General features: G+C 35.0%; 1 protein-coding gene across 2 annotated transcripts in view; it reads left to right on the top strand.

The window, feature by feature from the left end:
• Positions 1–16,756, top strand: part of ZNF280C (zinc finger protein 280C) — a 63,849-nt gene that overhangs the window by 19,838 nt on the left and 27,255 nt on the right. For both annotated transcript variants that reach the window (XM_032592137.1, XM_030305523.2), the window contains exons 7-12: positions 1,791–1,905; positions 4,806–4,976; positions 5,122–5,231; positions 11,414–11,634; positions 15,318–15,475; positions 16,366–16,466. In XM_032592137.1, coding sequence (XP_032448028.1) covers positions 1,791–1,905; positions 4,806–4,976; positions 5,122–5,231; positions 11,414–11,634; positions 15,318–15,475; positions 16,366–16,466 — 876 coding nt within the window. The remainder of the gene's footprint in view (positions 1–1,790; positions 1,906–4,805; positions 4,977–5,121; positions 5,232–11,413; positions 11,635–15,317; positions 15,476–16,365; positions 16,467–16,756) is intronic.

Below are 16,756 nucleotides of genomic sequence, written 5' to 3'. Positions count from 1 at the left end.
AGCTTTCAAGCAAAAATTAGATTTTTGTGGGGGCATCTGGCTGACTCAGTCAGAGGAGCATCTGACTCTTGATTTCAGAGTTGTGAGTTCAAGACCCATGTTGGGGGCTTTAAATGAAACTTCTTTAAAAAATAGATTTTGGGGGCACCTGAGTGGCTCGGTTGGTTAAGGGTCCGACTCTTGATTTCGGCTCAGGTCATGATCTCACAGTTAGTGAGATTGAGCCCCGTGTTGGGCTTCATGCTGACAGCGCAGGGTCTGCTTGGGATTTTCTCTCTCCCTCTTTCTCTCTCTCCCTCTTTCTCTGCCCCTCCCCTGCTTGTGTGCACACATACACACTGTCTCTCTTAAAAAATTAAATTTTAAAAGATAGATTTTTGGAAAACTTGTCTCTGCATTCTGAAACAATTATCAATAATAATATGAGTTCTGGAGTAGTAGTTCAAAAAAACCTGAATTGAAAATGAGAGAGACTTGGGGCGCCTGGCTGGCTTAGTCAGGGTAGTGAATTTTAGCCCCACATGGGATATAGAGCTTACTTAAATCAAACTGTATAAGAAAAACAAAGAAAAGAAAATGAGGGGCTTGAGTGCTAATTCTAGCTAGAGCATTGTCACAACCTCAGTGGCCCTCATTTTCTTCATTTCTAAAATAAGAATATTTACCCAAACTACTGGCTCTCAAACTTGGATCCTCTAAGCATCCACAGGATGTTTTTCTTTTTAATTAAAAAAATTTTTTTTAATTTACATCCAAATTAGGTAGCATATAGTGCAACAATGATTTCAGGAGTAGATTTCTTAATGCCCCTTACTCATTTAGCCCATACCCCCTCCCACCAACCCCTCCAGTAACCCTCTGTTTGTTCTCCATATTTAAGAGTCTCTTATGTTTTGTCCCCCTCCCTGTTTTAATATTATTTTTGCTTCCCTTCCCTTATGTTCATCTGTTCTGTGTCTTAAAGTCCTCATATGAGTGAAGTCATGATATTTGTCTTTCTCTGACTAATTTCGCTTAGCATAATACCGTCTAGTTCCATCCATATAGTTGCAAATGGCAAGATTTCATTCATTTTGATTGCCGAGTAACACTCCATTGTATATATATACCACATCTTTTTTATCACAGGCTGTTTTTAATAAAAAGTTAATAGGTGTTCTTGATAATGGTAGGCTGCCAAAAATGTAAAAATTATTTTAGCTGGAATCAGACTAATTCAGTGGTTTCTCATGCTATCATAAGCTGTTTGGCATTTAGGGGAAAAAAAGCAAAAAGGAATATAATCATTTACATGGAGATAGATGAAAATCATTCCTACCTTTGACCTAGGGAAAAAGAATAATGGAGTGGGTGGTATCTTTCATATTAAAAAAATTAGAAACTAGAGCCTACTCAGACTCAGAATTTTTTGTTTCTGTGGGTATGGTTGTTTAATCAAAGTTCCTCAGTTTCCCAATCCTAGGGAGCTTTTAGAAAACAGTTTTTTTTTTTTTGTCATTTGATCTGGGGTGAGGCCTGGGCATGATAGATTTTTTTTTTTTAACTCTCCAGGTGATTCTAATGTGAGCCAGGATGGAGAATGACAGATATATATTTTCAAATCAATTGAGAATCCTATGTAAGGGAATTTTCTCTGAAAACGTTAAGCTTCATTCTTCTCTTACCACAACAGCTCTTTAGGGCAGTCTAGAAGATAATTTTATATGTGTGTGTGTGTGTGTGTGTGTGTGTGTGTGTGTGTGTGTGTTTCATAAAAGTTTATGAAACAAAATAATTACAACTTTTTACAGGATTTTACAAAGAATTTATCACAAGTTGAATCGGATGATTCTTCAGATTTACTGTTTGACTTGACCCAGGATACAATTCCACTGTCCCAGGAGGGATCAACAATTTATATAGAAGGTTTGGCTTAGCACATTTTATGAATATAATAAAAAGAAACTTCGTGAATATACATGTGGATTGAATTTCTATTTTGAAACCCATACCTTCATGTTAAGTTTTTCATATACCATAAGATAGAAGCTAATAATCCCTGACTGCCTTTCTTGTGTGATTTCTTGTGTATAAATTTGAATTTAATAGTAGAATATTGTATTTCTTTCTATTAAGTTAGCTAACATGTATTTTTTTTAGCTCATTCTCACTTGGAACCAGCCATGGCCTGAAAAATCTTAATATAATTTCTGTGAGTCAAGAAAGTCCCCTGATGTCCTAATACTATCATGTAAAAAAAAAAAGTATTAATCATTTGGAAGGCCATTAGTATGAGAAAAAGCACATGGTTATAGTTGATTTTTTAAATAGGCTAGTGTCTTTCTTTCCAAATAAATCATGTTGATGTGATAGTTAAATATGATTATAGAGTATTATTATAAAAAGGCAGTCTTTAAAAAAATGGTTATTTGCACATAGTAAGTACCTAGTAAATATCCATTGAAGGAATAATGAAAATTTTCAATTGAAGTATTACAGTTCTTTGATTGTGTACCATAACAAAGTTCTTCATTAACTTGAAATAAATTAGTATGCCATGAATTTTATTTAGTTAAAAATTCCCTTATAATCATAGCAATTGCTATTTGTATATTAGTAAATTTGTTATATTTCACTAAATGGACAGAAGTATGTAAAGATTTTTTTAATATTTAAATTGTTTCCTAACAAATTCATGCACATTTACCAAACCAAAATAGAAAAAACATCTATAGTAATATGTGTGCAAAAATATTTTTCCCATTTTGATAATACTTGGTTTATTTACCAATCTAGGGTCACTTATCTAAGTTAGTAAAATAACCAAGAACCAAAATAAATGAGAAGGTAAAATAGTTGTCTGAAGTCTGATTTTATAAAGCACATGGTCTTTATTCATAGAAAATGTCTGAAATCTTGAAGCTTCTAGGGGGTAACAACAGTGACACCTAATCCTCTTGTAAATTGTTATACTATAGGGAGTGGAACTTTGCCTTGATGGTAAATGGGGTTATAGTTGATTAGCAAAGTATAGGTTTGAGCCTGTATTCTAAAGGTTTTTGTGGCCTTTATCATGTCACATCTTTATGTTTCAGATTTCTCATTTTATTGAAATATATACTTTTATTTTTGTCAGATAATACATTCATTCTCCAGACCTGAAGTCAGCCATTTGGAGATATAATTTTAATTCTTGCTCTACTTATCTCAGAGCTTTTTTGAGGCTCAAATGAGATAAGTGAGAAATGATAAATGCATTAAAGCTTTAAAGGACTTGACAGTAAACAGTTGTTAGAATGATAATTGCGAATGATAATATGTATTATGTGTTCAGAAGCCTGATTAATGGACTCCTGTCTAGAATAATCATAGAAAGTCCTTGGAGAAGGTTGGATTTAACTTGATTTTGGAAGAATGAGAATAGGATTTTTATTGGCACTGTTGAAGATAGTGAATGGCACAAGCCAAAGACAGTAGAAATAAACAGGTTAAGGGGTTAGAATTTAAAGCTATTGAGCTCAGAGTGATTTCATTTAACTTGGGAATTTACTCATGCTTTAAAAAATTATATATGAAACAGTCTATATTTATTGTACAGCCTGCTAGATAATCAGTTGCCAAAATAACAGCAATCATTGGTTGTTCAAGTAACTTAAGTATCTGAGAAGAATGTTCGTGATTACACAGAAATTGATCCCAAGTGCCTGCAGTATAGCTGTCAGTAAGCATGTGCTTGAAGATGGGAAAAATCATTTCTATGTTATCTTAAAGAATGAAGCACATATTTGACAGTGGAGCCCACTAATACAATACTCTCATTTTCCTGTTATTTGTCTGTTCTGCTGCTTCTCCTATTACTGTACAGTTGGGAGCATTAAAATAGGATGTGCAGTTTTAGAATCTTTATCACAAAGTACAATTGTGTGTTATTTTCTAGAGGACTTCTGCTGGGTCTGGTTATAGCCTAAATAGCCCCACTTCTCTTGAAAATACCCTGAATTACATGATTCTTTGGCCTTTAAGGTGATGGTTTTCAAACTCAAAACTGTCTTTAGTAATGAAATCTCCTCTCAAACAAAATTTTATGTAAAAGTCTAATTTCTTTAAAAAGGTAAAAGGAGAGTTTTTCTAAATGATTTGCCTACTATATTCCCTAAGACAAAACCATTAGCCTCAGGGGAATACAGTTTGAAAGCCATCATACTTTTTTAAGTTTTTCCATATGAATGTGTGAGGTATTATCATTCAGGATTAGTTGTTCGCACTTTGTTCATGGGTTTTAATTACTTGCTTATTCCCTATCAGGTTGTTAATAAGTAGAAAAAGAACTTTTTATGAGTATCTTAAAAGTTTTCTCTAAATTTTTAAAATAAAAGTTGTTTTTGTTTACAAGCCCAAAGGTATTTAAGCATCTGAAGGTAAATCTGTTTATGGGAACTGAGCTTAGAATGTTCCCTGTGCTTCAACTTTTTTTTTTTTTTTTGCTGGGGATTTTTTTGGTCTGCCTTCTTTTATGTTACCTATTTACATGTATGTCTTTATGTGGAAGTATTTTTAGAATTTTCTTGCATACAAAGTTTATTTCATGAATTGTTCAAATGTATGTAGTTCATAATAACTATTTGTACAATTTCTATCTTGATCATCTAAGTTTTGATCATTCTGTATTGTCATTGGTATGCTATAATTCATTTATATTATCTTTAATTTAGCTTCAAAGTATTTTTACTTAAATTTAAATGTAAAGCCATTTTAGTAGCATTTGTAAGCAATGGCCTATATTAAAGTATTTACACATATTTTCCCCACTATTTAAATCATTGTAGGTATAGATGAAACTCTGCCTATAATAAAACGTTCTTCTACTTCTAAAGTAAACAGTGTTAATCCAAAAAAGCCAAAGACCAGTGAAAGTGGTTCTGACATAAGTCCTTGTGCTTCGTTGTCCTTAACTAACTCTCCTTCGGTGGCATCTTCCCATGTTATGATATCAAAAGGTAAATATGAATCTAGCATGTGAAATAGAAATTATATTACTTATACATAAATTTTAGACATTCTAATGAATTTTTAAACTTTTATTACTGGTTGTTTCACGTTTAAAAAAGAATTTGACTCACAAAAGTCCTTAATCTATTTTAGGTACAAATACCTCATCACCTCACTATAAAACTGGAGCGCCTTTTCTAAGATCTTGTCCGAGGTGCAATGTAAAGTTTAATCTTTTGGATCCCTTGAAATATCACATGAAGGTAAAATTTTTTCAAAATTTGAATTTTAAAAATACTGGCAAGTCTCTGAAAACATTAAGGATTGGTCCATTGTAAATGCTCGTTTGTCCGGGTATTTAGATAAGGAATCTTGCTCATTGATATTTTCATATAACTTAAGTAAAAATTGATATTCATGATGATTGTCTTTATACAAGATTTAAGAATCTTTCCCAATCATGAAATTTTAAATTTAGCTTATGTGTACTATAGTATATGCATATTGTATTTTACAGGGGGCATTAGAGGATACCAAGTAATCCTTCATTAATTTTATTAAATGTGATAATAGCTTTATCAGCCATAAAATTATCAATAAAAATATCCATTTTCTGGAGCTGGATGATGAAGTAAAGTGAAATTGACAGTGTTTGGGAATTGCTTTAAAACTAAGGATGCTAGACCAAAGCTTTAGATGTTGCTTTTTCTAAGAGATGTGATTGTCATTGATCTCTCTCTGAGGCTTTAGAATATATGAATACATTAAACACAGTGTGTAGTACTTTAAGAAATAGAATAGTCCCAAGTGAGGAGGAGATCTTCCCTACCTCTGACCCCTTTATTATTTTTTTAATGTTTATTTTTGAGAGAGAGAGAGAGCTGGGGAGGGGCAGAGAGTGAGATAGAGGATCTGAAGCAGGCTTTGCAGTGTCAACGCAGAGCTGGATGTGGGTGGGACTTGAAATCATGAACCGTGAGATCATGACCTGAGCTGAAGTTGGATGCTTAACCGACTGAGCCATCCAGGCACCCCCCTCCAATCTTTTTAAAGTATTATATCTAGAAGACTGTAAAAAGTCCAGTGTTTCTTTTAGCGACAGCCCTTAGAATGTTTGCAGGTATTGGAGCTTTCCCAGGTGAATCATTTATTTCTCAGATCTTAACATTTCTTTCTCTTCATTTCTGGCATTTTTTTTAATTTAAAAGTTTTTTAAGATTTATTTGTTTTTGAGAGAGTGCAAGCGGGAAAGAGACAGGGGGACAGACGATCTGAAGTGGGCTCTGTGCTGACAGCAGCGAGCTCAATGCAGGGCTCGAACTCACGAGCTGTGAGATCATGACCTAAGCCAAAGTTGGATGCACAACTGACTGAGCAACCCAGGTGCCCCTCGTTTCTAGCATTTTACCACTTGCAGGACAAATGTCTATGGCAAATCTCATTTGCAAAACCATTTGCCCCTACCTATGAAATGGCTCATGGGTGGAGGAATCCTCTCCTGCTCCTGGATGGCCTCCAATCGAATTGCTTTATTCAATCCCATTGCTTTATTCAATCCCAAATGGTTCCCAGATAAGTTAGTCCCATGCGCCACAGCTACCAAGTCACGCAGGGGCTGCAGCCTTTGTCTGATAGGGCCCGCCGGGCCCTGGGCCGAGGCACCCTTAGCCAGCACTCACACACGGTGCTTGAATCTCTGTACATACTGTATTTTAACTTCTAATGAAAATAATGTATTGATCAGAATATTTTATTGACTAGGTCATGCCATTCTTCAAACCTCTTGTAAAGCAGACATTTTGTTAGGTGCTTAATCTTTCATGGTACTTAAAAATTCTTTTCTTTAACGTTATTTTCTTTGTCTGGTGATATACGTGTGTCACGTTACTCAATGAAAATCTTAGTCTTGCATTTTAGTGTTTATTCATCAGGCATAAACTAATGGTAGAACATTTCATAAGTAATGCATGTTACTAATTGTTACAGGTTAATTCTAGCTTTATGTTGGTGTGGGAAGCTCTTGAAATTAGGTTTTAGGTAATTTTCTTTTTAAAAAAATGTTCATTTATTTTGAGAGGGAGAAAGAGAGAGTGGAGGAGGGGCAGAGAGACGGGGTGGGGGTGGGGAGAAAGAATCCCAAGTAGGCTCTATGCCCAATGTGAAGCCCGTCCCAGGGCTTAATCTCATGACCATGAGACCATGACCTGAGCTGAAATCAAGAGTCAGATGCTTAACCGACTGAGCCACCTATATTGCAGTGTTCTGTGTTTGTGGAAAGAGAGTCTGTAGTCTTGTATGCCCAATATAAATGGCAGGCAGGGGGAAAGGAGGCAAGAAAAAAGGCCATGTAGATTATATTTAGGAAAGACGGGATGAGAAGAGTGCAAGGCAAAGAAGCAACTTAGGAAAAGTTATTGCTTGCTGTTTCAAAGATTGGCAAATTTTTCACTGAAATTCAACATTTTATAAAAAATGTAGGAAGAAGTGTCCTAAAATTCCAAGTACAATCTTTTTTAAAATTTTTTAACGTTTATTTATTTTTGAGAGACAGAGAGTAGGGGAGGGGTAGAGAGAGAGGGAGACACAGAATCTGAAACAGGTTCTAGGCTCTGAGCTGTCAGCAGAGCCCAGTGCAGGGCTTGAACTCATGAACCATGAGTCATGACCTGAGCCGAAGTCAGATGCTCAACCTACTGAGCCACCCAGGTGCCACTCCAAGTGCAATCTTTATTCTTGGGCAAAACTGTATTTGAATATTGAATATTTGAATATTGGAAACATGATTATTTCCACCTCCCTGAGTGTGATTCCCGTTAACTGAACTTTGGGTTTTGGTTTTATATAAGAATTAGCTTTTACCAGCATTTTCAATTTTCCTATGTAATATAGAGATATACTTTTTTAGTTATCCTTGGTTTATTTAATTGGGGGTGGGTGGGTAATATAGTCACGTGATTCAAAAAGTGTAAGAAGGTAGATATTCATCATCCCTTACCATCAAGGAAATGCAAATTAGAACTAGAGTGAGATATAACCTCACACCTGCCAGAATGGCTAAAGTCAGCAACAGGTGTTGGCAAGGATGTGGAGAAAAGGGAACTCTCTTGCACTGTTGGTAGGAATGAAAACTGATGCAGCCTCTGTGGTAAATAGTATGGAGGTTCCTCGGAAAGTTAAAAATAGAAGTACCCTATGATCCAGCAGTCACACTACTGGGTATTTACCCAAAGAATACAAAAATACTAATTCAGAGAGGCACATGCACCTCTATGTTTGTAACAGTATTATTTACAGTAGCCAAGGTATGGAAGCAGCCTAAGTGTCTATAGATGAATAGATGAATGGGTAAAGAAGATGTGGTATATATATGCAATGGAATATTATTCAGTCATAAAAAATGAAATCTTGCCATTCGCAGTGACATGGATGGAGCTAGAGAGTATAATGCTAAGCAAAATAAGTCAGAGAAAGACAAATTCCATATAGTTTCACTTATATGTGGTATTTAAAAAACAAAACAAATGAGCAAAGGGAAAAAAAGAGAGAGGCAAACCAAGAAACAGACTCTTAATTATAGAGAACAAACTGATACCTACCAGAGGTGAGGATGGGTGAAATAGGTGATGGAGATTAAGGAATGCACTTGTTCTGAGGAGTACCAGGTGTTGTATGTAAGTGTTGAATCACTGTATTTTACCCTGAAACTAATATAACACTGTATGTTAACTAACTTGGATTAAAATAAAAACTTAAGGGGCGCCTGGGTGGCGCAGTCAGTTAAGCGTCTGACTTCAGCCAGGTCACGATCTCGCGGTCCGTGAGTTCGAGCCCCGCGTCGGGCTCTGGGCTGATGGCTCAGAGCCTGGAGCCTGTTTCCGATTCTGTGTCTCCCTCTCTCTCTGCCCCTCCCCCGTTCATGCTCTGTCTCTCTCTGTCCCAAAAATAAATAAAATTTGAAAAAAAAAATTTAAAAAAAAAATAAAAACTTAAATAAAAAAGAACGTATACAGTGAAGAATCCCATCCTGTCTCCTATTTGCCTGGTTCCCAGTATGGGTTGCAAACGAAATAATTTTTTTAATGTTTTGTTTACTTTTGAGGGGTGGGAGGGGCAGAGAGAGAGAGAGAGAGAGAGGGAGAGGGAGGGAGACCAACAATCCGAAGCAGATCTGAGCTGAGAGCTCGGAGTCCCATGAGGAGCTCAAACTCAGAACCTTGAGATTATGACCTGAGCCCAAGTCGGACGCTTAACCAACTGAGCCACCCAGGAGCCCCAAAATATTTTTTTATTAATTTTTTTATATACTCTTTGACATTCTTTCTGAATGTATAGGCACACTTGAATGTTCTTATTTTTCATATATTTTATACACAAATCATAGCATATTACATATATTTCTTCACTTGAAGAAAGTGGCACACACGTTCTCTAAAATGTAGCTTTTATTCATTGTAGTATTGTTTGTGATTAAAACTATGTGAGGGTTTTACATTTTAGCTTTACATTTTTATATATCAGTTAAATTTTTATAATATTACAATAAGGATTTCCATTTTGAAAAAATGTGAATTTTAGATTATTTGTGGATAATCTTTTGCTGTTATTATACATATGTAGATTGGAATACCACAAAGATAATATTTTCTTCCAAAGGAAGTATTTTAGAGTGTAAATGAAACATCCTATTTATCTAAGGCACATTACTAAGCTTTAAAGTATTATTTCATTTAATCCATAGAAAATTCTTCAGGCTAGATCTTTTTCTCCTTGTTTTATAGCCAATTAATTGGTAGAGTTGGGATTCAAACCTCAGTCTCTTTGATGGCAAAGTCCAGGTTCCCACACTTTTCTCTCCGTTTTGAAAATTGTATGGGCTCTTTTCTTGGATGTTACATAGAAACTTGAAAATAAGGGTTGTTATTTGTTTTTAAGAGTATGGAATTTGATAGTTATCAGTCAGTTCTAACATACAAATATGTTATTTAGATTCCTGTATCTTCATTTATATTCATCTACCTGCTCTGTCATTTTTTTAAGTTTCAAATTAACACTATTTTCTTTGATGTCTTCCAATTCTGTTTTATGGCTGCTGCTATTTAGGATATAGACGGATCTATCTCTTTTAACTTCATTGTGAATGTATCCTATATCATTTTTATAAAGTGTTCCCATTTTGGCCTGGATTCTATTTTGTTTGACATTTATATTCTTTATCTTTTTATTTTCACCCCTTCCAAATCACTTTGTTTTTGGTACGTTTCTTGCTTCCACAGAGTTGTTTTTTCTTTTGTGATCTTGTGTGAAATTTCTTTTTTCAGTAGTTGAATTAAACCCACCCATTTGTATTAATTGACAGGATAGATTTAATTGATCTGGTAGGTTTAATTGGTCTTGATTCTGTCACAATTTTTTTGTTGTGTTTTATTTTTCTAAGCTTTTCATTTTGTGGTTGCATTGTGAGTATGTAGTTTGAGTTTTTAGAAAAGTTTATATTTTTGATCTCTAGTTATTCTTAAAGAATTCTTCTAGAGAAACTCCACAACTGCAAATTGTGTATAATAAATGAATTAGTTTTATCTAATTGAAAATTAAAAGTTTATGTATGTAAGTATTCCACATTAGGGTCAGTTTATATGAGGTCTTGGGTTGTTTTTTTTTAAGTTTATTTATTTATTTTGAGGGACGCCTGGGTGGCTCAGTTGGTTGAGCGTCCAACTTCTGCTCAGGTCATGATCTTACAGTTTGTAAGTTCCAGCCCCACATCAGGCTCTGTGCTGACAGCTCAGAGCCTGGAGCTTGCTTCAGATTCTGTGTCTCCCTCTCTCTCTGCCCCTCCCCTGCTCACACTCTCTTTCTCTCAAAAATAAAATAAACATTAAAAAATTTTTTTAACTTTATTTACTTATTTTTGAGAGAGAGAGAGACAGAGAGAGAAAGAGCATGCACACTAGTAGGGGAGGGGCAGAGAGAGAATCCCAAGCAGGCAGTGCGGTGCCCGTTGTGGAGCTCAAACCCACAAACTGTGAGATCATGACCTGACTCGAAATCAAGGGTCAGACACTTAACCCACTGAGCCACCCAGGCACCTCTAAGCTATATCATGACAAATATGAAATGAATGACTTTAGGCCAAGGATCAAATTATTGTTAAATATTTATATCTGAAAATTTTACTTACAAGGAAAATGGTATTAGATATAAAGCTATCCCTGGTCTTAAGGTTTTTAATTTGTTTTTGAAATTATTAAGATATGAGTGTTTATTGTTTGAATTTTTTAGATTATATAAAGAAAGAAGCAAACATTTTGGTGACTCTCTCTCCAGATATATTGCCAAGCATATTTTTACCTAAGCTGGTCCTAGTTATAAACACAGAATCATTTTATGGCACCTAACTTTTTGGAGAGATGTAAATAAAACATACATATATTTTTTTCTCTTTCAGCGTTGTTGTCCAGACATGGTAAATAAATTCTTGGAAATGATTAAAGCAGAACTTATAAATACTGAAAATAAAAATAAGACTGGTGCAGAAAAAGGAAAATTAATTATGTTAGTTAGTGACTTTTACTATGGAAGACACGAGGGAGCTGTTGATGATGAACAGAAGACTTACACAACTTTTAAATGCTTCAGTTGCTTGAAAGTTCTTAAAAATAATATTAGGTATGTAAATATTTGTTACTGTTTCTGTTTGAAAATTGGTATGCTACTGATGTAAATATCATATCTTTATTTTCCTGTGCTATCCTAGGTAAGCAATTTTAACACTTTCTACTAAGAATAAAGGCAGATTATTGTGTCGAAAATCTTTTGTTTCTTATTGTATTTTAGGTGTTTGACACTTAGATCCACTTTGTTGTATTTTTTTAATAAAGCTTAAGAAAGGAAAAAAATTTGTTTTAACTTAGAGAAAAATCACATTTGTCTGTATTTATCATTGAACTAGGAATTTTCAAGGAGGTATTTTTATTATTTAGCTACTTTTGAATCTACTTTTCCTATCACAAGAACTACTTCATCCAGTTTGACCTCCTCCATATTAGTCTTATTTAATGCTCTAGTTTTCAATTCATATGTATCATTTTTACCACATTTACCTTGCAGAGAAAGTGATATTTTAAAAATACTTTTTAATTTTTTTTTATTTTTGAGAGAGAGAGAGTGCACAAGAGGGGAAGGTGCAGAGAGAGGGGGGGGACAGAGGTTCCAAAATGGGCTCCACACTGACAGCAGAGAGCCCGATGCGAGCCCAAACTCACGATCTGTGAGACCATAACCTGAGCTGAAGTCAGACACTCAACCGCCCCTAGAAAGTGATATTTTTTGATGATCTTTTTTTTTTTATTTAAAAAAAAATTTTTTAACGTTTATTTATTTTTGAGACAGAGAGAGACAGAGCATGAACAGGGGAGGGTCAGAGAGAGGGAGACACAGAATCTGAAACAGGCTCCAGGCTCTGAGCTGTCAGCACAGAGCCCAACGCGGGGTTCGAACTCACGGACCGCGAGATCATGACCTGAGCCGAAGTTGGCCGCTTAACCAACTGAGCCACCCAGGTGCTCCTGATGATCTTCTTTAGAGAAGTTCCAGTTTATGAAACTTGTCTGCTTTTATTTTATAATTTAACATATTTTAAAAGTAGAGATATAATTCTCGATTTTGAAGATTTATATGTGTATGGTTTAAATTTTAGGAACTTATACTTTGCAGTCTTTGAGTAATATGGCATATTACTGTCATCCTAAGTAAGATAGTAATGAACAAAGTAACAAGCAAGACACACTGACTGGTATTTTTCATTGGGTATATAGTCTGACATTGTTTTTTTCAACATTTTATTATAAAACTTTTCAAATACTCAGCAAAGTTGAAAGTATTTTACAGTGAACATCTGTATATTTACCTCCTCGATTCTACCATTAGCATTTTACCTCACTTGTGTTGCCACGTACCTATTCATCCATAGGCTCCATTTGATGTTTTGTTTTTTTTGTTTTTTTGTTTTTTTACTTTTCAGAGTAAATTGCAGGCATCAGTGCACTTCCTTTAGATGTGATACTGATATATATATATGTGTATATTGTCACACACACACGTATTTGTAAACTTTTAAAAATATTTACCCTTGATAGCTATGCTTTATAATTAGCATTCTTAAGTATCCTGCAGGTCATTTCTAAGCCTAGTATTTATTTTATTTTCTGATGAATTCTTGGGTCCAAAATGAAGTACCTGGAAAACCCCTGAAATGCACTGTAATATAAACCTAAAACAATTATGAATGCTACATTTGTGGCAGTGCTTTCTATTCAAAGACCTTTCACATATATGATTCATATGAGTTTTTACATTTCTTTACCTCCTTTTATTAAGCCCTAACAGCCATCAATAGCTAATGGCCAGTAGCTTAACAGAAGAGAATTGTGCTTTGAGATGTAACACTGAAACAATGTTATGATGAGAATTCTGTGACTTCCTTCCATATCTTTACCATTTTTACAATAAAATACATCAGAAAATAATAGTAAGTTTGGTCAAATGCATAGGAAAGCGGATCACTGTTTAAGTATTTAACTTATTATAGTTAAATGTTAGGCATGTGATACTGGAAGTTCTTTCAGCAATAGCCTTTTGGTTTTTCCTTTAAGATTGGCCTGTTTAATATTAAACATGAAATTTCCTTTTTTGTTTCATTTCAAAAGACTGGTTATAGATTTCTAGATTATCAGATTATCTAGAAATTTTAAGATAACCATATTTTATAACACTTAGAAATCTTGTAGGATTTTTGTCATATTGTTTAGTAAATAAAACCTGAACAGTTAACCAAAGATGTTGTAGATGTTAAATAACATTTTACCTTAACGGTAAATCTAGGATGGCAAATTGATGGTTTTAGAGGGTGATAGAAGTGAATAGGTCAAGATTTCTACTCTCTGCCCTGTCAAGATATTGTAGGATTTTTTTTCTACATTAAGTGTTACCAAAACCAGTTAGGGCTATTTTATTCTGAGAATGGCTTTGTGAGGTGGTTACTTTTTTCCACATCTCCATCTCCTGGCTTGAGAAATGTGCACTGCAGATGGGGGCAGTACAATAATTGAGAGATAGCTAGTTAACAGATCACTTTATACAGGTAGATTGTATTACTTAAAAAAGTTATGAGCTGAAAGTTTAATGGCTCATGACCTTTATATGTAAATATTTAGGCAAAACGTGGATTTTTAAAAATAGATTTTAATAAAGATGATGTTAAAATTAAAGAAGGGGGAAGAGGGGCTGCTGGCTGGCTCAGTTGGCAGAGTATGTGATTCTTGATCTCAGGGTCGTGAGTTCAAGCCTCACATTGGGCATAGAGCCTACTTAAAAAAAGGAGGAAAAAATATGTCAAGGTGTACTGTAAGCAGGACGTGTCAGAAGATAAATGTTAAAACCTCCATATTATGGTTGCTGTCTAGGCTGATGACATCATCACTTCAAGATTGTATCCTTTGGGGACTCATAATGAGTAACTGTTAATATTTGACTTTGTATTAAAATTGTTAATGTGATTGAATAGCTTTACTTTGAAATTCAGTAAAAAGTTTCAGTGAGCTTTCTGAAATAGATCTGCCTTTTTATATTGTACTCTCTGCCATCGAAGGTCATAGTTTCCTTCTCATAAGAAACCTATTAGGGAACCTGACATAGCAGAATGTAAAAAATGAACTGCGCTACAGGGGGCATGGCCTGCGGTCAAAATGAAGTGTTTGTGCTAATAGTAAACCACTATCATGAAATAAAACAAGATGTTCTTGTAATTAAGAAAAGCTCTTGTAATTATAGGTATTAAAATTGCTACTACATGCATTTACAAACCAAAACACAAATAAAAATACTAATTTGTCTTTTAAGCAGCTGAAACCTATTGTATGTCTTTAAGACCTTTAAAAGACTTCTCTCTGGCTCCGTAGCTGCTTTTGGTGATAGGGTTTTCTCTCTTTATGTATTTAATGTATTTAAAATGGAAATAGTATTTCATGTGTGGAAAAGAAGCCTGTTGTTTTTCTTTACAAACTTTTTAAAATCTGAATGAACGATGAAGGCTTGTAGCAAATTAGTGGTATTTCATATGAACTACATTAATGGATGATTCTCAAACAAAGATGCAGAGAGAAATGTTTACTGGGCCACCTAATGAAAGTGATTATTTAAAGTGCACACTTTTCTAGAAGACTTTAAGGCTTTGGAGATACTATTTTGAGTAACATAACTATATTTTTAACATTTAAGTTCAAATACTTATCTGTGAGTTTTTTCCTTGGTTATAAATCTGAATATTTGCATCTATTGACAATCATTTATAGGTTTATGAACCACATGAAACACCATCTGGAACTTGAGAAGCAGAACAGCGAGAGCTGGGAAAACCATACTACCTGCCAGCACTGCTACCGTCAGTATCCCACACCGTTCCAGTTGCAGTGTCACATCGAGAGCACACACACTCCGCATGAGTTTTCTAGTAAGTCACCATTTTGCCGAAGTCGTGAACATCCATGACTTTGGTTATCTAAGCTCTGAGGACTCCTTACGATTTCTGATGAGAAACGTAAGAAAAAGAAATAGGCTTTGGATTGTGGACACAGTTGAAAATCAAGTTTTAACATGTATAAACTCTTCGCTAGAATTGCTTTCTAAAACTGAAGTCTTATAAATAGAAACTTCCTTTGCATAATTCGTGCATCGTACATAGGGGGCTAATGTTAGAAAACTCGGATGCCCCAGTTTGCAATTATGGAATCAATGGCCTTGATTTAAAATTTTTTTTTTCAACGTTTATTTATTTTTGGGACAGAGAGAGACAGAGCATGAACGGGGGAGGGCCACAGAGAGAGGGAGACACAGAATCGGAAACAGGCTCCAGGCTCCGAGCCATCAGCCCAGAGCCTGACGTGGGGCTCGAACTCACGGACCGCGAGATCGTGACCTGGCTGAAGTCGGACGCTTAACCGACTGCGCCACCCAGGCGCCCCTCAATGGCCTTGATTTACACCCTAATAAGAAAACTAACTGCAATGATAGTTAAAAATCATGGAGTCTGGAGTTAGCTAGGATTTAAATTCCAGTTCTGCATCTTAGTATAGCTGTTAAGACCTCCGGCAAGTTATTTAATCTTTCTGTGCCTCAGGTTCCTCATCTGGAAAATGGGGATAAAAATAGCAGTACCTCTCTCAGTGATGGCATATAAGTAAAGTCCATAGAACAGTGTTACAGAGTTAACAACTCTAGAACCGTTGGAACCACCATCACTATTACTATTACTGTTATTATTGCCATTGTTATGGGTATACAAAATGCATCTTTTATTTCTATACATCCTTAAAATGGTGTAATTGTTTTTTCCACTTTCAGCTATTTGCAAAATCTGTGAATTATCATTTGAAACCGAACATGCTCTTTTGCAACATATGAAGGACACTCATAAACCCGGTGAAATGCCATATATTTGCCAGGTACACATTTTATCATGTACTTAGGTTTTTGTTTTACTTTCACGTGCCACAAAATCATATTCTGTTGCTCTTTTTAACTGTTTGAATAAAACGAGTTACTAAAATTGAAGACACTCTTCAATAATGGAAACTCCATTGATGTAACTCATATACATGGGCAATGGTGGCTTGGACTTTGTAGGCCATAGTTTATTGATCCCTGGACTAGACAAACAAAATGCCCTGCTGCAGAAAGACACATGTATGGATTTTCTTACCATGTAGAGAAGAATATAGATATGACAGAGAAA

This window comes from Lynx canadensis, chromosome X, assembly GCF_007474595.2.
Source record: "Lynx canadensis isolate LIC74 chromosome X, mLynCan4.pri.v2, whole genome shotgun sequence".
NCBI lineage: Eukaryota > Metazoa > Chordata > Mammalia > Carnivora > Felidae > Lynx > Lynx canadensis.
Note: the sequence above shows the minus strand (reverse complement) of the source record. Positions and strands in the feature narration are given on the sequence as shown.